The sequence below is a fragment of the Electrophorus electricus genome, chromosome 18 (genome assembly GCF_013358815.1).
Source record: "Electrophorus electricus isolate fEleEle1 chromosome 18, fEleEle1.pri, whole genome shotgun sequence".
NCBI lineage: Eukaryota > Metazoa > Chordata > Actinopteri > Gymnotiformes > Gymnotidae > Electrophorus > Electrophorus electricus.
In genome coordinates, this window is record NC_049552.1 from 8,159,335 (window position 1) to 8,184,935 (window position 25,601).

General features: G+C 41.7%; 1 protein-coding gene across 5 annotated transcripts in view; it reads right to left on the minus strand.

Moving 5' to 3' along the window:
• The window catches only part of bsna (bassoon presynaptic cytomatrix protein a), a 99,255-nt gene that overhangs the window by 14,575 nt on the left and 59,079 nt on the right, over window positions 1-25,601 (minus strand). For 3 of the 5 annotated variants that reach the window (XM_027012391.2, XM_027012387.2, XM_027012386.2), the window contains exons 4-5: window positions 9,096-9,608; window positions 1,656-8,426 (exon numbers count right to left, since the gene is read on the minus strand). In XM_027012391.2, the coding sequence (XP_026868192.2) occupies window positions 1,656-8,426; window positions 9,096-9,608 (7,284 nt within the window). The remainder of the gene's footprint in view (window positions 1-1,655; window positions 8,427-9,095; window positions 9,609-25,601) is intronic. The other 2 variants (XM_027012390.2, XM_027012388.2) reach the window with 2 other exon arrangements.

Below are 25,601 nucleotides of genomic sequence, written 5' to 3' on the forward strand. Positions count from 1 at the left end.
CACTGATCCCCATGGCTCCAGGGCTGGCTCAAATTCAGAGACTTCAGGGTCCTCCTTGACCTCTTTCTATGTAAAATAACAACCAAGTGTTTGCAATGTTTTAGTCCTAATATAAGTATAAGGGGGGAAGTAAACACTCAGTGCTTATCATCAATGGCCAAGCGTAACCCCCTAAATGGACTCGACCGGTATCAGATGTACTAGATTTTATTTATACAAACCCATTCACTATTTATTGGAACATCTAATGAATAATGAACTCAGCTCAAACAAAAAAAAACTTTTGTCCTTTTAACTCCTTTTGTCTGGCTGAACCTGTAGATCTAGCTGGAATTAAAGTGTCATAACATTTTTAGAGGAGTTAAAATTTTTAAGCAATTCACTGCATATAATTTTTGTGAGTACATTAAAAGTGTTTTAATATCAGGGCTGTGCTGGGGTGTTAAAGCCACCTAATGATACAGTTTCCTAATTTCATAGGGAGGCAGTGCATTTATCACCATTTGTTAATTTGGCAGACAGAAATAAATGCACCTGTGACAGGATTGTGGATTGGCACAACAGGGGGTGTGATATTTAAAATATGCTGGTGCTTTTAAATCCATATTGTCTTAAAACAGTGCTTATTCAGACCTACTCTTAGTATTTCCCTCACTTCATGCAGACAGTTACTCCAATTACTCAAAATCCAATTACGGGATTTTGACCACAAACATTACCCCACTAAAAATATATCTCACAATTACAAACTAAATACAACTAATTTAGTTATATTTTTTGTAAGGACAAAACTATTCTATTGTGACTTTGTCTATCATAATTATTGTTGGTATTGTTAATAATTATTATTATTGTATTATTGTTCTTATCAAATGATAAGAATGATAAGTTATCGAATGCCACTGAAAGAGATTTAAGTTTAATGTTACTAGACTTGGAAGGACTGCTTCATATAATGCCATATATTTTGGAGTGGTGACTCTGTACTTCCCTAACAAGTATGTCTGTTTCTTAATTTATGAAGTTTCGTTTTTGCTGCCTGCATATTCCTGTACGTTCACTGCCATGATCACATTACTGGATCACGTTACGCTTTTAAAGGTAATGAGAGTTATTCTGAATGGCACACCTGCTTTCATATCTGCTTTCAGTCTAACCTAAACCTCTTTTAAAAAAAATTTGTGCACCACTGTGCCAGATTAGTGTGTCTGCGCTGGTCTCAAAAACAGTAACATGCCCATGGTCTTATGCCTTATTCTTGTTTGTGCTATGTCCATGAAAACAGAGCCCATAGTCAGTAAAATTCTTAAATATCTTTGTCTTGAAAGATGAAATCCAAAGGTAATGTAACTCAAAGCATTCAAACACTAAAACTGTCAATGTATTGAACTCCGAAAATTAAATAATTTAAAATATTAATATTTTTACAATGATCAATATATCTAATTATTTCTGCAACAATGCCAAGTTATGAGAACGTTATAGTAAAGAAACATGTAAGTGCACTTTATTTCAAGCACTATTATCAGAATATTGTTTGAACTAATATAGATTGCTGTCTTTGATCCAAAACCTTAAAAAGCTTCAATTTATTATAAATGCAATACTACATGTGTTCTTAAAATAGATTACACAGTATATGCATCTGGTCATACCTGACTTTGAAGTGCTTGTTGCTGGTAAAGGGATATTCTAGCCTTGGTTTGCTCATCAGTTGTGGGACTAAGGGGCTTGGGGTCCGACATGGATCTCTGAACATTCTTCATAGGCCGCGGTAGACTCTGGTGTCTCTGTGGTGACTCAGCGGTGTATGACTTCTGCTGCGGAGTGACATGGGCTTTATTCAGCCTCTCACTAGATGAGAATGATGAATCTATGATGCGATGTGGTGAAGACAGAGGAGATACAGGAGAATACAGCACCTGAGGGGATTTAGGTGGTTGCCGAATCACACTTGATAATGACTCGTTGTGCAGGTGGTGCTGCTGATAGCCAATGTCCAAGGGATCTGGTTTCCGTCTATCGAACTTTGCAACACCCTGTTGACGAGGGGATAATGGATCTGCTGAACCAACAAGTTGTGCACTGCTGGAATATGGGCTAATAGTGGTGGCTACGTTAATTTGTGGTACCACCACACCTTGAGACTGGGCCTCAGGGTCAGTCTGGCAAGCTAAGCTTTGCCCTTTCTGAGTTCTCTCTGGACCAGAAATATAGTGGACAATCTCAACTTTGTTAGGGTCTGGCACAGTGACATGTATGGCTGGGGAGATCCTCCCTAGTTGTTCAGTCTCCGTTTGGCAAGAGCAGTCCCGAATGGTTTGGATGGCAATGCTAGATGAAGCAACTTTGGCGGCTGCAGTTGAAGTAGGAGTTTCGGTTTTAGGATCAGCCCCAGATTCAGAGTGTCTGGAATACCGGGAACGTCTCCGCCTGACAGGCTGCTCCCACTCTGCCTTGTCTTCATCATCATCTGTTTGAACACTGCAGTCCACACTGCGCCTAGTCCTTCTTTTTCTGGACATCAAATATCTTTCTTCTCCATCCTCATCATCTGTTTGTACACTGCTGTCTACATTCCTGCGAGGCAAAGAAAACATTGTTACCTCTCCTTCACCACCATCCTGTAGACGAGGCATTGATCTTGGTTTCCGCATAGACCTACTCTCTACTTGCCCCTCGTTATTCCTCAAGCACATCTCAGATGAAGAATTAGGCAGGGACCGAGAAGAGGCCTGAATATCCCCATATGGCAAATTTGAAGGCAGGTCTTGTGGCTGAATAAATCTGCCAGATTGGTCACAGACAAGTTGGGCACTAGCACTGGCTACAGCTGCAGCTGCTGCGGCTGCAGCTGCCGTCTTTTGTCTCTTTTGCTCCTCAAGATGCTGCTGAAGCTGTTGTTGAAGGGACTGTATTTGATCAAGCTGCTGTTTCTGCTGAGCCAGTTGTTCTCTCTGCATAACCAGTTGGCTTTCTCTTTCAGCCTGTTGCTGCTGCAAAACCTGCTGCTTGATTGTCTGCAATTCCTGAATCTCCCGCTGTACCAGAATATGCTCTTTTTCCCGATGCCGCTGCAATTCTGCACGCTCTCTCTCAAGCTCTTCCTGAAGCCGCAGCTGCCTTAATTTTTCTAGCTCTACTCTCTCTCTCTCAAATTGTAATAACTGCTCCTGTTGACGATGTAGCCTTTCTTCCTCTGTCTCCTTTTGTTGTGGAGGACCTCCCAGAGCTGTTGTAGTGGTTGCAGGTGTTTGCATTAGAGGAGGTAGCTGTGTTGAAACAGACTTAGCTGGAAGTTGACTGTGAGTGGGATGATAAGAGTGTGCAAGTGGAGGTGGAGGTTGTACTCCTAGAGGCTTTCCTGGAAGCTGGGCAGGAACCTGGGTGTGAAAGTGTGGCTGAGAAAGATTTATTGGCTGCTGCTGAGGCTGTGAGTGGCTTTCTGAAACAACTACCTGTGTTGAGACAGGCATTGCTAAGCTTGTACCACTGGCTGCAGCACAAGGTTGAGTTAGTGCTGCAGATGTCCCATGAGTTGATGTGCTTACTGAAGACTTTCCAAGATAGACAGGTACATCCTGTTCTGTTGTGACTGCAATTGACTCATTTACAGTAGCAGAGGTTGCAACAGGAAGACGGCTGGGTGTTGGGAAACGGTAAGGTGCCTGTCCTGTGAGAGGCATTCTGGGTGCCACAGGCCCTCTTGTGAGGCTGGCCAGAGGTACTGGTGTCATATTTGGTGTGGGATATGGCTTGTAAACACCTCTTAATAATGGACGCAGTACAGAGGCAGGCTGAGTAGTGATTGGCACTGTGGACGCAATGGGTGTGTTGATCGTTGAATATATCATGCCGTCAGCTGATCTAATAGCTAATGGATACATGGCTCTAAGGCTTGCTTGTCTTGCATTGATGAGGTTGGTGAGGGCTTGGGAAAGGGGCTTTCCATCTGGACCATACATGAAGCTGGGTCTAGGACCCTGCTGCAGATTATATCTACCAGGAAGGCCACCTCCTCGTCCAGTACCTAACTGTAAAAGATCAGGGTTGCTGCCATATCTATCTATTGAATTAAGAGCTGCACACATTCTGCTAATTTCTCTGGCAGTAGTGGCACTATACTGGGCAAGGTTAGACTCCTGGAAACTAGAAAGATCACGGGATGAGTATCCATAGTCAGAACTGATATTGGACAAGGAGCTGAACCTCCTTATAGGCAGAGGGGCTGTTCCCACATCTCCCTGACGAAGATCAGTGTAAGAGCCATACTGAATTCCCATCCCAAAGTATCCTCCTTCATAGCCCTGTTTCACCGAGCTTAAATCCATGGCTAAGTCTCCAGAAGCTTGCAGGTGTGGATCAAGCTTTGATGGATAGGAGTGGAGCCCTGCTTCTGCAAGATTAGTCTCAGACATGGATGGTTGCATCCGGCCAGGGAATGGCAATGTGTATGATTTCGAAGCAAAATCTTGGCTTGGTTGTCTCTCTTGTCTTGACTCTAGTGATTGATAGTGCTGAGGTGGTGCAGAAGGAGGCCTTGATGGCTCAGTAACATTTGTGGCATCTTCTGCTGTTGGTTTCTGGGAGAATGGACTACTGACACAGCTACCACCAAAGGGCAGGTTATAAACTACATCACAGCAAGCCACTTGGTTCTCTTTCTTGATTTGTCCTGTTAGATCCACTACATCCTGGCTTTCCTCTGGTTTGATCAACTGGGTCAGAGTTCCTTGTGCTGTGCCATCCATCTGGACCATCATAACATGAGGCTGAGCAGCTGTCAGGTTCGAAGAACCTGCCTCTGGTGCCTTACCTTTCAGGTCAAGGGGCCCTCCAATGGTGTACATCTCAGGTGCCACACCTGGAGATATTGCACAGACCACTGGGGCAGCATTTGTTTGGCTGACTATCAAGTCTTTCTTTAATAGTGGCAACTGACTGGATAAGTTAATCTTTGAAAAAGATGCAGCCTGTTGTTGAAGTTGATGATGATGTTTAAGTTGCTGCTCCAAGATCTGTTGCTGCTGCTGCAGCTTCTGCTGCTGTCTAAGTAATTGATGCTGCTGAATACTGAGGTCTTCTAACTTGGCATCAATATTTGGTATAGAAGGGTCAGTTGGTGGTGGCTTGTTCTGTGCAAGGCATACCATAGTTTCCATGCCCTGTGTCAAGTCAACCTTGTTCTGAAGAGGATCACCATACACCACAGGATACTTGGGCTGAGAAATGAACATAGAGGCAGCAACAGTCACACTGACAGTTGTGGCTGTGGAAACAGCCACGTGTGGCTGTTCCTGGACATTCAAGTTCATGATGACGGGTTGTATAGTTGTGGTTTGGCGGATGGGGCTCCCTTCAACACTCCCTGAATACTTTCGGGATTCTGTGGCCAAGGAAATCAAGTCCATTCCCTGATCTGTCATAATAACTGGAGCTGACTTTGCAATTGACCTCAGATCCACTACACTTGCACTCTGTAGCCTCTGTCCTTGCTCAACTCTTGAAGTGCCAGGAACTGTGGAAATACGGCACAGAGATATGTTTTCCATTGACAGTGATCCACGAGTGTAAGTGCTAACAGTAGTTACCATGCTTGTTCCAACATCAACTCTCTCAGTCTTAAAAGTTCTGTAGAAACCATGGGGAGGTGCCTGTTGGTGTGGTGGTGTGTCAGGAGGGCTTACAGGTGGTGAATATGCATCATATGTTGACTGACGGCTAAATTTTGTTGGTGAAGACAAGGGTGAGGTGGCAGTGTTAACAGTAACTGGCTTTGGTGGGCTAGTGGGCTCAGATCCAATAGATATCACCATGAATGGGGCATCCTGAGAGGACTGTTGTCTAAAGAGGCGAGGTGAAATGGCCCTATGAGGTGTCTGGGTGGCCTGAGCAATAACAGGAGATGTGGGGCCAGAACCTCCAGAGGGTGCTACCATTGAGGGGCTGAAAGTCTGACTTGAAAATTCAGCTGTTCTCTTAGAAGGAGATCGAACTGGACTATGAGATGGTGGTGAAGTAGGTGAAAGGGGTGGACTCCCTTTGTAGTATGAATAGACTTTAGGAGTACGAGATTCAGTTATTGTATCTGATGGTGTTGCAGTCTCTCTCATTTGGACTCTACTGTCTGACATTCTTCTTCCTTCACGTTGACTATATGCCTGAGTGATTTCAGCTATTTTACTGGACACACTTGAAATGCTGGTTGTGGCTGTGGCAGTGCTGCTTGTCTGCCGACCATACAAGGTGGACTGTGTTGTAGTCATTGTTTGACTGGTACTGGTTTGTGAGACAGTTACAGCATCCCTTGCATATACTCCATATGCAGCAATAGTGGTGGCAGCTGCTGCAGGTGTGATGCCATTTTTGCCAGTATGACGTCTGAGTCCATCTTTATGTCCATCTTTGGAAAAATGCTGGGTCACTCTGACATCAGGTATTCGCCCTCCTGTTCCTGTTTCAGCAAATGATACAGGAGCTGAGAGTTGTGTTGGGCTCGTGCCTGGAGTGAGAAGGGCATTACTCTGTTCCACAAGTTTAGCAAAGGCTGTTCCTGTGTCTAGCAATTGTTTATCTTGGTAAGACACATCCATTTCCACTTGATCATCCAACTGCTTAGTAATATTCTGTGAGGTCTGACGAATCTCTTCATAGATGTCACTTGCCTCCTCATTCTCATAGCCCGTATCATCTTGGTCAATGTATTCATACTCATCATCATATTGCTGTCCGTTACGTCTATCCTCCTCTTGGTAGGCACTGGTACTGTACTGCTGTGCTGATCGAGACTGCTGTTGTTGCTGTTGCTTTTGTTGTTTCTGTAACATCTCTGCTTTCCTCATCATTTCCTCATAAACTTCCTCTGCACTCTTTAGAGGTTTGCCACTTGAGGAGGTAGTTGTAATAATTGTTGAGGGTGTAGTCTCTGGCTTTTCAGTAGGAGAATAAAGTGACATGAATGTTGGTAAATTGTATTCACTGCCAGACTTGTAGAGCTTGGATGACATTTCATAGCCTTCAGCCTCAGAGTCGACTGAAGGTGAGTATTCTGAACAGGAAGAACGATGGAGTTCCTCCATTTCAGCAGCCTGTCTCAGCTCCTCTGTTGGAGAAGCATCTTCAATCGGGGACAGGTTGCTGGGAGGAGTTTTGGACCTTTCCCTTCTTCTCTGTGCCCTCAGCTCTTCTTTGTCACGTTTTGTTTTCCGGGCAGTGCTTCGGATTCGCTGCTGCTCCACTTCTCTCATCTTTTCTTGTTCCCGCAGAAGTTCCTCCTCTTCTCTTAGCTCATCTTCCTCTGAGGAATCTTCTATGGTGGGAAGGAGTGGGCCATGGGATCGATGCCTGGCTTTCCTCTGTTGCTTTGCTTCTTCTAGGCGCTGTCTCCTGCTAGGGCTACTGTCACTGTCATCCTCCATAGAGGAAATAGAGGTAGGAGACGTTCCCGAGGTGTAACTGGAAGTAGTTGGTGGGAGAGTAGAGGAGTACTCTCCTCTTGAGCGTTCTTCTGGAGATCCTGTAAGGCTTTCCATTTCGAGTTCAGGTTCTCTGTCCAAGCTCAAATCATTTTCATTGCTCAGTTCCATGTCTCGACTGTAGCTGTTGGTGTTGTTCAGTTCTATAGTCTTGAATCTCCGTAAGCCTCCTTGTGAACCCATTAGATCTTCCTCCCCCTCTTCAGCTGATCCTTTGTAGATGTCACTGGCTGTTTTGCTCTCTTCCTCAAAGCTGCTTGAATGGTGGGTAAGACGGCGCTTTTCTTTTCCTGAGTCACTAATGTGCTTGTGTATCTTTTTTGGCTTTTGATAGCCATAACCTTCATCCTCTTCCTCTTCTTCCTCCTCTTCTTCCTCCTCCTCTTCCTCCATGTCTTCTTCTTCCTCATCTTCATTTTCATCTGCACTCATCTCCATGATCTGCCGTCTCATAAACTCCTCATCCGTCATTTCTGCAGGTTCCAGCTTTTTCTTTTTCTTTTCATCTCCAGCAGCAGCCATTGCTCTGAGCTCTCGTTTGGCCTCCCAGTCAGCCGGATCCTCTTCTTCTTCCAAGATGTCCTCCAGCTCCTCATCAGAGTCATAGTCTTCTGGACTGTTTGATGGTGCGTGAGATCTGTGCTTTCTGCCATCAGTGTCTCTGTGGTGGCGTTCTCTACTACGCTCTTTGCTGCGTATTCTTTCGCCATCAGAAGATACCTTTGACTCTAGCAGAGGTCGCATGGAGCTTTCCAGTTTAGTTATTTCTGAGGGGCTTGGTGGTGTTTGACTCCCAGACAAACCCCTCTCACTTAACTTGATCTCTTCTTCCTGGATGAGGCCAGTAATTTCACTGTGTGAGCTTGATATCCCATCAGAGGAGTAGCCTGTATCACTCAAACTCTGTGGGCTCCGTGATAGGTCATGGGTGCTGTTCGTTTTGCTTGTCTCCTAGGGAACCACAGAAAACACAATACAACAAAAAATAATAATGACTTATTACTCTGTATTCCCAATGTTAGAGTTGAGTCCAGTGACTGAAGTAAAGTCACTGCGATGCTGTTTTATATTCCCACGCTGTTTAACCACTTGGCTGACTTGACTGCTACTGCATATTCATATTCTAACTCTTCGAAACTCACCCTGACTCCCTCTTCAGTCATTAGGCTTCAGGAGAGGTAACTAAGAGGAATGAGCCTCAGAAAAAGACATTGCTTTCCTCTCGCTCTCTTTAAGTGTAAATCTATCACTGCTCTTGCTCCGTCAGCACTATTTCCTAGACATAAATAACACACTTCAGCAAGAACACAAAGAAAAGGCAAGAAAAGACTTTAAATATGGCTGACTGCTTCCAGCTGCTATGGAATAATTTATTGGTACAGTTTTTACTGTATATTTCATATAGTGTATGCAATATCAGAATTAAATTTACATCAGCATTTATTATTTACTGATGCATTTATTTGCATTCTTAATAAAAGGATCAGGAGTGTGTATACAGTGTCTCATTTCTCAGAAACAACCTGAGCTTCCATTATGAAAATCATAAAAAATCGAATTATATTATATTTTGCAAGTGTACATTTGACGTTTCACACTTAGTTCTAGAAAAAGGATTACCTCATAACATCTGGACCGCAGTGATTCCTTCTTCTCATCCTTAGTTGGGGTGGTGGTGGTAATAATTTCTGTTGTTCCCTTCTTATTAGTAGGTTTGGTCTCCTCAGTGACAGCTGAGACATGTTTGAGCTCCTTGTCCAGTTTGGGTGTAATGTTGTCCTTCCGCTGTGCTTCACTGACAGATACAGTGGTGGAAGTTGGAGCAGAGGTGGATTGTGAGAAAGGTTTCATATCTCCTGCTTGTTTGGATCCAGTGGGGACAAACGGACCACTCCCTTGAGCTGCTGAGGCTTTCTGCTGTGGCGGCACTGCCTTGGGTCCTTGCTGCTGATTACCGGAGACTTTCTGGAAGGGTGACTGCTGATCTGGCTGCTGACTGGCCAGCACCTGGTGCCGTGGAGAGCCCATTGCTTGGTGCTTTGGGGATGGATGAGGAACTGGAAGAGGTAAGTCATCAAGTCCACCGGACCTTAGTCGTTGGGTCTGACAGTTCAGACAGAGCCATTCTTTTTTCTGGAAAGAAAAATATATTTTACATATTTAAATTCTTTAAAATCGAATGTTTAGAATGTTAGAATGGTGAAAGGAAAATCCTAACAGGTAAGACTAAATGAATGAATTAATGAGTCAGTAAGTTCACTAGTCAACTATTCAGTTACTTTGAAATATTAATCATAAGGTTTAGGTTTAGAGGAAAAGGTTTAGGTTTAGAGAAAAAAACAGCTTGACAAAATTCAAAGTGAAATATTAACCTATTCTAAGCATGGCTGCTGTGTAGGAAGTAATAGTGAAAGGAAAGGATAGTGAAAATTGTGAGAAACAGGCCTATTATTCTGTGTGAACAATAGTGATGTCAATGTACAGGTAATACTGCAATTATGTAAACCATATGCAATTAAGAGATCCATATGTATACACACTGTCACGGAACGCTCGCCTCCAACGAGTCACGTGGTTCGGCCCGCCACGTGCAGTGGGAGGACTGTCTTGTTTGTAACCACACCTGCACCTCGTTCGTCTTTATGTATATAAACCCGCGTTAAAGTGTGCAGGGTGTTGGTTATTGTCGGCATAATGTCAGATGTAACGCGTTTCTGTTAGATGTATTCTTGTGTATCGTGTTTGTTTAGCGTTAACCGTTTCATGTTTCTTGTTTGTGATAAGTGTGAGTGCCTTTATGTCTTTAAATGTTGATAAATGTTCGTCCCAGTTGGAGAAGTCTGTGTGTCCTGCCTCGCGCCCTGCAGCACTCGGGCCACCGCGCGTTACAAACACATTAATCTGCAGAAAGGTTCAAGATTTCAATTATTTTTTTTAGTGCATTACTACATTATTACATTACTCAAACAGGCAGTCACACCATACAAAAAATGTTTTACTTTGCTAGTCCTCCAGGTACCAGTTAAATACAAATAATGCTGCAAATATTAAATAAATATAAATGCAACACATTTAATTATGAGGCTAGTAGTGCTTAATAGTATTTAGCCAATATTACTTGTTCACTGAGTCATCATTGTCTTATTAAAATCCTTGCTATGTAATGCATGCAAAATAAATAGAATCATTTTCAAAATGCATTTTGCTATGTTTTTGCCCATGGTTTCACATATACCCCTTGAATTATTTCTAACCTTAACCACAGTAGCCAAATAAATAAATACAAAACATTTTGGATAGAAAGAAGCAATTTTAGATATTTTTGATTAATCAAGACCTTCATCAAGCAAATTAAGAGTGTCAGACTCTTATTGGTTTTCTATCCACATGAGGACATTATCATCCCCTCAAACAGAAATTAAAACAGAGTACACATACACACACAGGCATGCACACACTCAAACATAAACATGAAAACAAGCAGTGCCCTCCCCCCGTCACTTACACCCACCTGTTCTAAAACCCATTGTATTTCATAACCACAGAACTGCAGCCAAGGACGCACTTCCAGCAATTCTAACATGGCTGTTTTCTAAGAAAACGGTTACTCTCAGAGTAAAACAGGCAAGTTCTAGGGATTAGGTAGTTATTTTAAAACTCTACAGTAGTAATTATGTTGATGCTTTCTGTACAGCATTGTCTGCTTTTTACCACAACTAATCTTTACCAAAGACTGAACCCCCAGAGTTGTGAAATTTAACCTGAAAAAAAATATAAATCATGTTATTTCACTGAGGATATATCAAACATGCTACATAGCCCCAACGCACCCTGACCCTGCCCCACCCTGGAATGAAACAGCCCTGTTCTCAACAATGCACTGGGTACATTGTTGCATCCTAAGATTTTTTTAGCCGAAGCTGCTGTTGTACTTTCAATAAAACAAAGGTTTGCTAAAAATATTATCTAAAATCACTTTGTCCTGTGGAAGGCAATGACAGTATATAGAATGGAGACCAGATAAGAAGAATTTAGAGGAGAAAGTGGAAAAGATGGAACAACAATGGAAAGGCAGAGAGAAGGATAGACAGGGAGAGAGCAACCACTAGGAGAGACATAAAGCAGGCCATTAGCAAAGTGAGGCATTTGTTGATGTTCTGTTCATGCCCTGACATAGTTCAAGTTGGCTGGTGTATAGTTCTAGCCTCCAGCCACCAATAAAGCTCACATAAGAACATGAGCCACAGATAAATAATGTAGAGTGAGCTAACACTCAGTGCACTTTCCTTCAGTGAGATCAGACTCTCAAAGCTAGTGTAGCAGAAAGTGAGAGTAAAGTTTTTAAACCAAAGCTTTATTTTATAAAGCTGCAGAGTTCAAACTGTGGTCTAAAAGTGTCTGATTCTCCCCAGAAAGTATGTACCCGTGTCTAAAAATGCCCCTGAGGAGTCATAGCGCTTTACTGGAAACTGACCTCTTGCCCTTAGCACAAGAGTGACTGGTTCAATGCAATGGCATCTTCTGTTTGCCAAAAAAAAAATCAAAATCCATTTCATCTTTTTCATCACCTTTTATTGTGCTATGTAAGTGATTATTTTACATTTGTAAATTGCAAATGTAAGGATTAACTTCAATACAAGTAACATGGTTAACAGTTTATGAAAGCAGGCCCTGCATTTATAGCTAGCTACGTTAACCATTTTTGGCTAGTCAGCTCTTTTAACCAGGACATGTAGGCCCATGTTTTACACAGTAAAATGTATCTGCTTGCAAAAGTGCAGTCATATGTGTTAATATGTGTCTAACATTTGTTCAATCAGAGTAACAATAATAGTTGACTGCATGTGAAGTATATGCATTTGACCCTTCTTACGACAGTTTAGGTTTGGTAAATCACGTAATGTTCATTTTATACCAAAATAAGTGCAATGATAGCACTTAGAGATAATTAGAGTATCTTAAAAGCCAGACATAGCATAAACAATTTAAGCCCTGATGTAAATCTGTTTTGTGTGCTAAACTATGCAACAGAAGCTTTGCCTCTCATTATACTCCATTATTAACTAGAATACAAACTCACAGTAGGTTCACAATTGCTGTTTGAATGAATCCATGGTCCATTCTTGAAAGTAAGGCATAAGCCATTGGCGACATCTCACACAGTCTATTGAATCATCCCAATGTGCTTTACAAAGAGTACAGGTGAGTGTGAGAGATACAGTACACAGCATGGATTATTTTAGATATTTTTTGGTAATAAAAAGACATTAAGAAATTAGCATATTTGTATTCCAAGCATTATCAAAAATACAACTAATTGAGTGATACATAATGACAGTTTTTAGTGAGCTAACAGTAATTCAAATGGGGACCAGTATATCCTCTACTGTACTCTGTGATTTTGATGACATCACCAACAAGCATGAACACATTCAATAGAATTAAGAGCACATTAAGTGGATAATGGTTTCAATTAATGGGAAAGTTAGATGAATATCTTTTTGTTGAATGGCAGAATATATCAACAGTTATGTAAGCCTATTTGAAACCACGTGTTCTTTGCTCTTGATAATCGTCTGAGCTGTTGCAATCAGGAAATTGCATTTGCAAATGTGACAGATGTGGTTTGCACTCAAATAAAAACGAGGTGATGATAGAAACAGGACTTCAGAATGTTGTGCGTCTGCTGTTCCATTCAGCATTCTACACAGTACATTCTACTGCTTAGTCTTATTGTTTCATGTTACCATGTTACCTCACCACCATAGTGTTTTAATCTTACAACTGACCACAGCTATTAAATGTCCTGGTGGAGCCATTTCAGTATTTGCCAATTTGTGCCAGGAAACCATTCCAGACCGAATCTCACAGAGAACCACCAAGACTGCACGTTGTAGTATTTGGTTCTAAAAATGATAAACCTCAAGTAAATATATATTATATTCATATCTCTCAATGTAACTTGAGGAACGATGCCACTGGTCAAAACACCAGTGACACCAATCAAGAAAAGGTACGTGCAGTTAAAACAAGGAACCTTAATCTGAAGCTGGCGGTGCCTCAAAGATCTCTGAACCTGTAGATTTATACTTATGGATATAGCAGTTCCCAGTGTCCAGATGTATTTTTATAGATGTGTTATCACTGATATGGTGCCATGACTTCTCAGACAGCAATGGCATCTTGTTAGAGCTTAAGGAACAATTCTGCAGACAAAAAAAGTGGTGCTTCCGTAAAGGTGTTCTGAATCGGTCACTTTATAGAAGTGCACTTGAAGGAACTAGTTACTACTTGCTTTGAGGCCAGGTTTGTGTTGCCTTGTGGTGTGAAAAGCCCTCATACCTTTTAAAACATCAAGCACACTGATTGCTGTTGCAAGGTGTAAAACATGCCAACCTGCCATGCAAGTACAGTCTTACTGCCTCTTCTCCAGACTGGTGGCGTGTTTTGACAAAAGTACAGAGGCTATCGCACTATAGGCTATTGGAGTTATCTCTCAGTGGTGCCACTAGCATGGTTGCTAAATTGCTAATGGTGGTTAAAGTTCTATTTCAGTAAACCTGCTGGCAGTCATCTGTATTTATGCCAGAGGGTATCACAGATGTGATAATATGGTGTTTTGGATGTAATTTGTTGTTTATTTGGGACTGTTATGTACAGTTACTACAAACAGACTGGTAATGGTGACTTAAAATGTTGTTATATCAGTGAACGTTATCTATTTATTCTTCTCACGTTATCTGTCCACATCACTCTTAGAGCTCAATGTAAAATCTTTTGCGCAATGTGCCCACATTGGCTTATCAGTATAGTTAACCAATGATAAACTAAATGTGCGGGCAAAATCTTAAAAAAAATCAAATCACAGCACTGTGTGAGAGCACTGTACTCACTCATAGGTATAATTTACACTGTGGACATGTCCCCTCCACTTTCTGAAATGGCTGATTTTGTCCCTACCACGCTTTGAAAGTGCACTCTGAAAATATTTTATATTGTTGCATTGGCGGAAAAGAAGAGCTAGATAATACAATTTTCTGCTTTCAGCACACTGCTTATTTAACCAAAAGTAACAGTAATGGAAAGACTGTCCTAATGGGGAACAATAGGAAGTGAAAAGCACACTCAACACAAAGATGGTGACATTCTAACATACTAATCAAACTAGAAAAATAGATGAATAAATAAACCAGGCACATACACACAAATCCAACTAACAGCACAGTGAAACATTAAATTTTAATCTAATTTACTGTTTGTGTGGAGGCACACATCGTCCTGGGAATCCTCACCGCTCCCTCACCCTTCTCTCTCTGGCTAGTGGCCTGCCACCTCAATATGACAGCTTGCTGCAGATACCTGCCCAAACAGTCTGTGAAATGGCACTAATATCATGTGGAAAAGTGTGTTTGGTCAGCCCACGCCTCTAATATGACAGGTGACCAATGGCTGTCATTGCAAGTGAGCGCCATGAAAAAGCCCAGAACAGCTTCTGGAAAGTCATATAACTGTTCCGGCGGCCTAGAACTGCATTGAAAATAGACAAGAAAAGTGTATTGTGGTAGTGGAGGTAAAACAATTATTTTCCCCCTGACCAGAAGAGAGTGGAGTGGGTGAGTGTTACTTAAGGACAGATTATTAAGATCAATATAACCGTTTATCATAAAATGTTCCAAGTTATTATCCCTCATTTAAAAATAACAGGGTTAAGTGTCTTAGATATTAAGTTTGCGTGAGCTGTTAACTCATTACCTATTTTGTTACAGAGACTTTAGCATTACAAAGCATGAACTCTAACATAATTGTAATTTTCCTGTCTTGTAACAGTAGCTAACCCATTTTTCTGTGTTAAGTAACATTTGGAATATGTAAATGTTCTGGTCTGAGCTCACACATAGATCCATATACAGATATTGTAAATGTCACATAATAATAGCAGTTGTGAAAAGTGTGCTGTATTTAGCTAAATAATGAGAACACACAATAGTAAACATTGAGCAGTGAAAATATGAGGTATAATTCTGAAAAAGTCAAATGCATCAGATAATTTTAAGTTTGAAAGCAACAGTTATGTACATGTTAAAGACAGAAAGACTTTCTTACAGATAATGCCAATTTGAGGTGCAGCTGAACTGAATGCAACATCTGGTCTGTATTCTTGTCCCCATCAATTTCAAAGCAAAGTTAAACCTCTTTATTGTTAATGTCTATCTCAGTAAATTTCCCCATGAATAGATTTACTTCTCAGTTTCTACATGTTTCATACTCTTTGTCTAGCCAATATGTCCAAACCATGGATTGTTTTCAGTGGAGCTCATTTTAAACACAGTCATGGACAGCCAGTCATGGCCACTGTTAATCAGCTCAAACATTCAGCAAGGGAATGGAGTGGGCTTTGAACGTGTTTCAGTGAGATCAGGCTCTCCTTTGACCATTCTGTACAATTAGCAGAGCAATCAACACCAGCTGGAGGTGCCTACAGAAAAGAGGTCAGCTGCACATAAGACAGTACCTTAGTCTTGATCTCTCTACTCATACTTGCCCATGTGCATGAGTCCCAGTTCATAGCAGCAGTAAGAGGCGGACTGACACGAGAGAGGCTTGTATGGCTCCCCACTGCTGGCTAATGCTAACGTCTCCCAGTGGATGCAGTCTCTCAGACTGGTTTCGTCCTGTGCAGCAGCAGCTCGGAGAGAGGAGTAGCTAAACCAAACCATTCCCCACGAGCGTGCTCTGCAGGACAAGCTAACGATAGGCAGGTGAAATGCAAGTACTTCAGTGGATGAATGAGAAAAGGCAGCAGAAAATGGCAATTGCTAAGCACATGCATGCATTCCTGCGTATGTACATACATGAATTAGCATACTCAGCTTTTAATCTTTCTCTGTTCTCTGTTTCTTTCCCTTACACACACACACACACACACACACACACACATATGGCTGGTGATGCATATAGGCTCCTCCTGTAAGGCTACGATAAAGTTATTTTTATTATGCTTCCATATTGCCTTCCACTTCCATCATGCATAGAGAAAGAGGGGGAAAAAGTAAAGTTGAGGAAGTGTCATAAAAAGCCATAAAGAAAAACAGGCCATTTCAGCATCCCAAGAAATTGATGCTCTCAACATGGCTCCTGTCTAAAGCTCTTCGTGTTTTCTCACTTTCTCCCTATCACCACGATCTCCAATTTGAACATTCATAAAACGCCAACAAGAGAGCTTCCAGATTACTAAAATGGGGAGTGGATGCACAGAAGCACATGCACACACACGTGACAAAATCAAATAGTCCTTAGGCTAAGGACTCTGTTGCCAACACACACAAATACTCTAACCACCTATGCTATTCTGCTTTAATGGCCCTCACTGAACTCTATGGCCAAGAGAAGCAGGGATATTTTTAATAATCCTCCCAGGATACAGCTCTCTCCCTTCTAAAATCTGATAAATCATCAGGTCTTCAATTTACTGCATTTGATACAGACTTGTCCCTCTCATGCTTGTTTCATAAACAGTTACAAAATACAAGACACTATACATGAAATAATGTGCATGATTCCAACTAGAAAAGGTATGGCAATGCAATGTAAAATGTAAGGCATATCTCTTTGGCTTTATATATTTAAGTTTTTCACATCAGTAGAACCAACAGCCTATGTGCACAACACACAAGCATTTTCTTTAATGCAGACTATTTTTACACTCTTACAAACTTCTAACATTATGATGGCAATCATTTCATGTTTAATGCTCTCTAAAAATAAATTAGTTAGCTAAATTATATAAAATCCAAAATCCATTTGTTGCATTCATTTGCTTCATTTTTAAAAGTTTGTAATCTACTAATCAAACAGGCACCTATGTTATCAGAACTACAAGTATGTGGTAGAAAGCATGTAGCTGTGAAAAATCAATAATATACTAAAATGGTTTACATGGTTGGTACCATGTGAAACACATATAAACACTGATATATGTTGACAAGATTGGAAAAATTCTGACAAATGTTTCAGCATAAATGTGTAAACTTCTATGTGTTACATTTATGCTTACATTACACTTACAATCTTGGTACTGTAATTTAATTCTTAAGTGAACAGTCAACTGTGAGTGAGCAGGATGGTTATATTCTGGCTTATAAAACTATAATAAAAAAATAAATAAAACCAACATACTGTCATTCATGTTTGTGCTTTTTTACTGGCCAAGTATACAATGTACACTGTGACTACCACTGAGACAATGATTCACTGTTTGCTATGAAGGAAAGTTTTCTTCCTTATGTGACAAAGGTTTAGTGGAATCTTAGCATTGATGTGAAAAGGATGTCAAAAATGTTGGCCATTTGAAAACTGCTGCAAGAGAGAGGCTGTCATGGATACCTGGCACTGATGTACGTCACAGACATTCATCTAATTATAGACCATGGTGTAAGTCCTACAAAAGCACCATCTGTGATGTGCTCACAATCAGCAAGAGAGAAGCGGCAAAGGAGAAAAATATCTTTGCAAGCATGATGGTGTTTAGTTGTGGGTCTTTAATTTGGAGATGATCTATAGATGTACATGTGGATCAGAGTTACGCTCTGTTTGGGATGTTTAAGAGTATGCACTGTGGGATTTCGTAAACGACAAGATGAATGAGTTGGTCACTACCGTTTTTTTTTCATGGTCACACATCCCATGTGGCCTAACAGATATTGCACATTATTGGTCCACACCCTCAAAAGCCATCTGTCATTTTACAAACCGCATGAAATAGTCTTCTACATGCCCCCCTATTCCCCACGGGCAACGTGGACCTCATGGTGTCTATTCTGAAGCATGATTGGCTGCCAGCTGGGGCTGTAAATGCGACATGGTGGTGCTTCTATCACTCCTTTGCATCAGGAGACTTTTTGTGCTCACCTCAGCAGATCTGTACTGAAGTGGAACACACTGCCAAGACACCGCCATTCAATTATTCATTACATTTATACAGGCGACACTTCAACAGAGCACGGGGGAGGGGGGGAGGAGGTGGAGAGAGAGAGAGAGAAGATATGGGGTAATAAAAAAGGCTTATGCATTTTTAGTTTAACAACACATTCTGTATGCAACCTACATATAACCAACACATAACCATGTGTGAATGAGTCCAAAAGAGCAACTTTAGGAAACACCAAAATCAAATGAGGTATGAGAGGGAGAAAGAAAGAGAGGGAGGGAGGGAGCAAGAGAAAGAGAGAGAAAATGAGGGGGAGTGAGAGAGAGAGCAACAGAAATAAGCTGCATACAGAAATAGCACTATGCAGGCGGATCCTGAATCCTCTCCTAACAATCTCTGGACAACCAGAGCAGCCTTCCTTGTTCCCTGAGTTATCTCAGCAAGTGGAAGGTTTTACAGCAAAATTAATCTCTCTTGCACACATCAACATTAAAGCTCTCTAAAATTCCGAATGCACACATTTACAGTATTTAAGATGTTTCTAATACAAAAAGTATGTATGCAGTAATCTAAATATATAAACAGTGAATACATTTCACATTTCATCATATTGGTAACAATACGTGTATTATAATCATTATAATCATTCATCGGTGGCTGCTAAATATATAAAATATTTGATGTAATACTTTTCATTACCTACAATATTAAAATATTAATATATTTAATATTGATACTATTATTCCTTATTTTACAAACAATTTGCACAGGTGCCCAACAATAGTATGTCCAAGTCAAATAACCCAAGCAAATATTCAAAACAGATTTGGCTTCGGCTTTTCTGTGAAACCCTGTAGTTTTCCCTGATTCAACTCATCAAATGCTTAATAACAAAATGGCGAGTTGATAATTGAACTAGGGAAAACACTAACACCCCCCTCCCAAGACTGTGGCTCTGCTATTAAAAGATTAAAGGTCACAAGAAGAAAACCTTCATGTCATGCAGCAGCTGATGGCAGCCAATAAATCATTCGCCACCTAATCAGTCATGTTTCTACTGATAAACTATTTCTTTATCTGTCTTACATTTACATTTATGGCATTTAGCTGATGCTTTTATCTAAACCGACTTACAATTATGACTGAACACAACTTGAGCAATCGAGGGTTAAGGGTCTTGCTCAGGGGCCCAACAGTGACAGCTTGGTGGTGGTTGGACTTGAACTGGCAACCTTCTGATTAAGCATAAGGTTTCACTGTGTTCACTGTGAACAGAGTTAAACTATTTTAAACCATGTTTCTGTGAGCGTAGCTGGACTCATGGAGGTTGGAGAGAGAAAAGGATGCACAATCGATAGTCTGCTAAAAGTGTGTGAGTGAGTGATTTACAGAACAGGTCCATAAAGTGGACAAGGACATGGGTGGGGACATCATCATATCATTTAATAATTACACTGAAATGAATCTGTTAAATAAAAAGTTTGCTTATTGGCTCCCGAGTGGTGCTACAAAAATGTGTTTGCCCTACCACTGAGATCATGAGTTTGATCTTTGATGATGCCACTGTCATCTGTAGCTGGGAGCCTGAGAGAGCAAAACTAGCTGTGCTCTTAGGGAAGGAGGGGTAGCATAATTGCTCTCCCCTGTCAATCACAGTGGCACTGGCCAATCATGGGTGCACTCTCCCCCCTGATGCTGCATGAGCTGCAAGTTGAAAAGATGTGATTGGCTGCATGTGATTGGCTCCATAGAGGAATTATGTGACAGCCCTTGCCCCCTCTGGTTGGCAGCTGTTGTGTGACAGAGACCTGATGAGGGGGATTTGATGTGACTAAATGAGAAAAACTAGGGGAAATATGAAAAAAAAACAAGGCTTAGAAAGAAAGCCTGTGTGTGACTATATACATTCTCAATGCAACACTCAGTTACCACACACTGAATCTTTGAGATGGGTGTGCTTGTGAAGATTAGGTCCCAAGTTAGGAAGTATGTTACTGCACTGCAACAGAACCTTTATTGACTAATAGAACGTTTCAATTACTTGAAGTTCCTGTAGTCAATACAGTCTTACTCTGTTCATGATCGGAAATGCAATGTACAAAAGACAGTAAAAGGACAAATGAACATGATTGGAAAGGCAATGTACATAAGATTAGAAATATTGTCTTCTGTTGCTTATATTGCTTTATATTTATTGTGTTAATTAATATTCATTTATATTTAAGAACTTCAGGATCAATAAAGTTTCTATTCATTTTACTCTTGCTAAAACCGTTCCACAATGAAACTAAAAGCCAGACTACTTAATGCATCCTTCAGCAACAACACCAAACACTGCTAATACTGACAGAATGCTCGTAGGGGTCTGTGCTAATGAAACCATGCTGACTGGTGTGCACATGCTTTCATTAATGCTAGTCACACTAGCACTGGTAAAGTGACATTAGTGAGGAGAAGTTAGCGCGACAATTACTGCTGGACATACAAATGTGGACAACAAACAACAAGAACAAAGAGGTAAAGGAAAACCTGTAAGAATTGTAAGAATAGATACAAAACTAATACACACACACAGAGACAACTCTTTTAGGCACTGCTGTGAGAGTCAGACAGGACAGAATATGCTTTAGAGCACTCATAGACACACAGACGCACTCTTTATTTTTCCCTCTGTGTCCCCCCATCTCCAACACTCTCTCTGCTAGACTCTATCAGTAAATAAATTCAAATATGCCCAGGGCTCTCCTTCAACCTTCTGTTTAGGTCTGGGAGGAGGTATAAGCTTAAACTGAGCTTGTGTATTCAAAATGCATTTGATTAGGGATATGTGCAATGGTATACATGATTTGGTGCTGCTATAGATGTCAATTTAGAGCTAATTTAGGCATGTAATATTAGATTAAAAGTTCTGATCTTGGATCAGCTTTTTGCCTCCAAATGAACGCAGTTATTGTATATGGGCATTAGAGCATGATTCTATTGTAATCTTATTTTAATAAATGAGCCCTGCTCTCTGTACTTATGCAAATGTGTGCATGATCAGTTATAGTATGACACTCAGGCTAGTCTAGAGACAAGAGTCTTTTGGTTCACTTGCAGGCTTAGGTATTGAACTAGGACTTGTTTTAGTCACAGGGTGTGATTTACAGTGAGGTCCTGATTTAGTTGAAACACTTGGTTAGTCTTAACGGTCGGGGATTAATTCTGGTATCTCATCAGCACACATGTCAGGCAATCCACTTGAATTTAATAGGATTACACTCATACTGACACAGCACAGAATAAGTGACAGCACAGAGGAGAGAGACCAGGACAGAAGACTAAGAATGAGAAAGAGGGAGGGAGGATGAGTGTGAATGCTGGCAGAGTTCCATGTAATTACAGGCTGACACTTTGATCACTCTCTTTCTCCTCCAACTACTTCTTCTTTGTCTTCTTCCTCCTGTCTTTCTCTCTCCCTCTCTCTCTTTCTCCCTCACTCATCAAAAGCAGTACCTTGCTCATAATGCACAAATGATGACAATAATGATGATTATACTTGTTATGCTGTAATGAGCATAACATATTAGAATGAGAAATAGCTTACAATACCATGCACACTAACCCAGCCAGGGACCATTCTTACACTGAACCTTTTATCTTTAGTAAGGAAACACCATATAAATGTATAAGGGAACTGTGGCTTTTCTGAAATTACAGTAGTTAGATTATACAAATATAGAATGGTATCCTCTTTATTTCTGGTAAAATCAACACTAATCAGACCAATCAGCAGGAGTCAGACTGCCCCTGAACCTTGAAACAATGAAGGGGATTATTCTCCAAGGGGGTTATTCTTATTCAATTTTTCAAAAGTGACTCTGAGCATGAACTAAACTCAGTCCACTCCACCTCCCCTATTGTCCTCTGGGTTTTAACTGTGACTGTACTGTGTCACATGATCCAGTAGTGTCGGTTTTGATGGGTAGTGTTCGCCAGATGCTGTCACTGATAGAACAGCTGATGATCTGCTTTCTGTGCACTGGTGATCTCCTGGAGGAGAAGACTAAGTGTCACTAGTGACATTCTCTTTTTTAGCAGGTATGCTCTTGTGTATTATTGTATGCTCCCCTCTTGTCACCCTCTCCCAAGACCAATTATTATATTGTCTGCATTGCCCATATTGTCTGTATAACTGTCACGGTTTGTCCCACCCAGCGTCAGTGTTCCATGGTTTCCCTGTCTTGTGTGTTTTGGTTCCATTGCTTTCGTTTCGTTTTCTTCACCCCTTGTTTGGATTTCCACACCCGTCATTACTTTCACCTGTTCCTCGTTTCTAGGATGAACAGCATAACAAGGACGCAGTGAGAGAGCGAGACTCTGGGAGGTAGTTGTTCTGCTGGGATGAAACTCCGACTGTTTCTGCACAGTCCAGGTTCATTATGTCTCAGCCCCACCAAACCAGAGGCAGCAAATGCCCTGGTGCCGTCCGTCCTGTTCCCGGTATAGTGGATGCCGTCCATCCTGTTACCAGGTCTGTTCCTGTGGCTAAGCCTCTAGACCTGTCAGACCTGCTTCCGTTGATCTCCTCGGCGACCCCGGACCCGGAGGATTCCCACCCATCCTGTGTCTTCTGCTGTCTCTGCCCCTGGATTCCCACCCGTCCCACCCCGGCCTGCGTCTGTTCCCGGTGTGCCTCCTGTGTCTTCTTTATTGCCTGTTTCTGTGCCCGTTCCGGTTCCTGTGTCTCCGTTTGTTTCTATCCCTGTGCCCATTCGTTTGTCCATTCCAGTGCCCATGTCTGTTTTTGTTCCAGGCCCTTTGTCCCTGGCCTGGTCTGTTGTGCGTTTTTGTTTTCTTCGTCCTTTTGTGCCTCTGGTTGTACCTCGTTGTTTGTCATCCTTTTTGTGTCTCCTCAGCCTCCCTGCCGACACCTTTTACGTCCTCGGTCTGTTTCTGTTGTGGGTTCTGTTCCTGCTCCTGCTTCTGCATCCACTCCTGGTTCTTGTCCTGTTCTGTCTGCTCCTGTTGCCCCGGTTTCTGTGTCTGCTCTTGCTGTGCCTCCTGTTTCTGTGTCTGTTCCCTTGTCTGCTTCTATTGGGTCTTCTTTTCCAGAGCCTGCTTTTCATCCTGTCCCATGTTCTGCTCCTGTCTGTTCTTGTGTCTCGTCTGGGTCCTGTCCCTGTCTCCTGGTCTTGCTTGTTCTGTTCCTGTTCATGTCTCGTCCTAGTCCTGTTTTGTTTTTTGTTTTTTTTGCTTTTGGTGCTTCCTGTTTTTTGTTTTCTTCACCCCTTATTTGGTTTTCCACACCCGTCATTACTTTCCCCTGTTCCTCGTTTCTAGGCTTGTTAAGTTCATGTATTTAAACGCTGTCTTCTTCCCTGTGTCTTGGCTGTTCATTGAATGTATGAATGACTGTATTTATGTATTTGAAAGCCCATATCCGTAAGTTTGTACTCCGTGCCTTTGTGTTTATCCTAGCCTTCGTGTTTCCTAGCCTCTGGTATAGCCTGCTTCCCTAGTTTGTTTTTCATGTGTTTTTTGTTTATCATGTATCCCCATACTCTACATATTGGCTCAATGACCCTGGACTGCTCTGACGACTCTGAATCTGGATTTGCCCCTAATAAATCTCACTCTTATCCACACATGCGTCCGCCTCCTGACCGCTCACCGTTACAATAAGCTATTTATTGTGTTTTTCTTTCGTGAGTTTCATTTCACTGCACATTCTTACCTACCACTAATGTACACATGACAAAAGAACTTTGATTTTAACTTTGATTTGATTTGAACTATATACTATAAAGCTGTCGAGATGTCACTTTTAATTCTGTTGCAGTTTCAGGCCATTTTTGCTAGTGATGATGTGGCTTCTGGGCAGGATGGCGTCTCCGGTCTGCCATTGAGCCAGCATCCACAAGGTGTTCATTTTTCTCACCTCCCATAATCCCGAGCAAGCCCGGAGTCGCCTCCTTGCCAGCTGTGTGAGCTTTTCCCAGGCCTTAGCCAGATTGCCTCAGCGTGGTTCTCTGACAAAACTGCACTCAGGTTTTAGCAGACCATGAACTCACCTTGCATTTCCTGAACCTGTTTGCTGAGATTGGCAGCTTCTTCCAGGCCACCGTAGGTAACTGCACTTCTTGCAGCCCAGGTGAGCTGTTTGCTGCTTGTCAAGGACTCCAGAGCGAAGTCTAGATGGAGCTGGACATTAATACCCCACACAGGGCTTCCCTACTTCAGTGTGTGTTCCTGGCACCTGGTTCACTGTTGCCTTCTGTCTCAGTTGCAGTGGGTCTTCCGGTTATCGGTTCCATCACAGCTGGCAATGTGAGGTCAGTGTGTAGCTCCTAAATTTCTATGGAGCTGTCTGGAAAAGACATCATTTGCTTACGAGGACCTCTACAGTGGCATGTTTGTCTCCACACGGACGGGAAATCGAAAAAGTAAGTAATCTGTCAGCACTGGTGTGCAGAAACCTTCAATACTCATTGCTATCTTTGTGAACAGACAGTAGCAATGTCCATCATTGCATTCTGAGGTGATGCCCTGCTGTGAGAGGAGGATAGTGTCTGTGTGTGAGGAGCATAAACTTCTGTCTGTAGTTAATGCAATTTTCTGAATTCCTACTCAAGTTCAGCTGCTGAGAGTTCTTGAAGCAAAAATGATGAGAGTCCATGAGACAGCAACAAAACAGATGCTAATCAACAACATGCTACAAGCCCAGTTAGACACCATGCTCAGCAATCAGCACATTGAAACACAGATGCTCAGTAGACTACTTGGTTCTCTTAACTGGGACTACAAGAAGAATGGCCCAGTTGTCAACACACTAGTTCCAGCTCTCTGAGAGAGCTGTTGCTTCAGACACCTACTGACCTTAAGCTATAGCCCCATCCAGATCAAATGCCCACCAGACCAAATGCCCACCCAAAAAATTCCATTCCCTCCTACCAGGATGCTTCGCTCCTGGGCGAAGCCTGAAGAAACTACTTATCTGTATATAGCATGCTCCATTATTTTAGTGGCCAGGCAGTGGTACAAAATTCAGCAAGTCAAATTCAATAAGGACCTGTAATAAGATTCTAAGTCTATGTTTCATTTGGTGATTAGGAACAATGACAGTAAAACACTGCACTACCTTGAACCAGAGACTGAAGGAGTACATGATATTAGAAGATGATGGGTCAAACCTCTAAGTACTCAGTTAATAATATTTT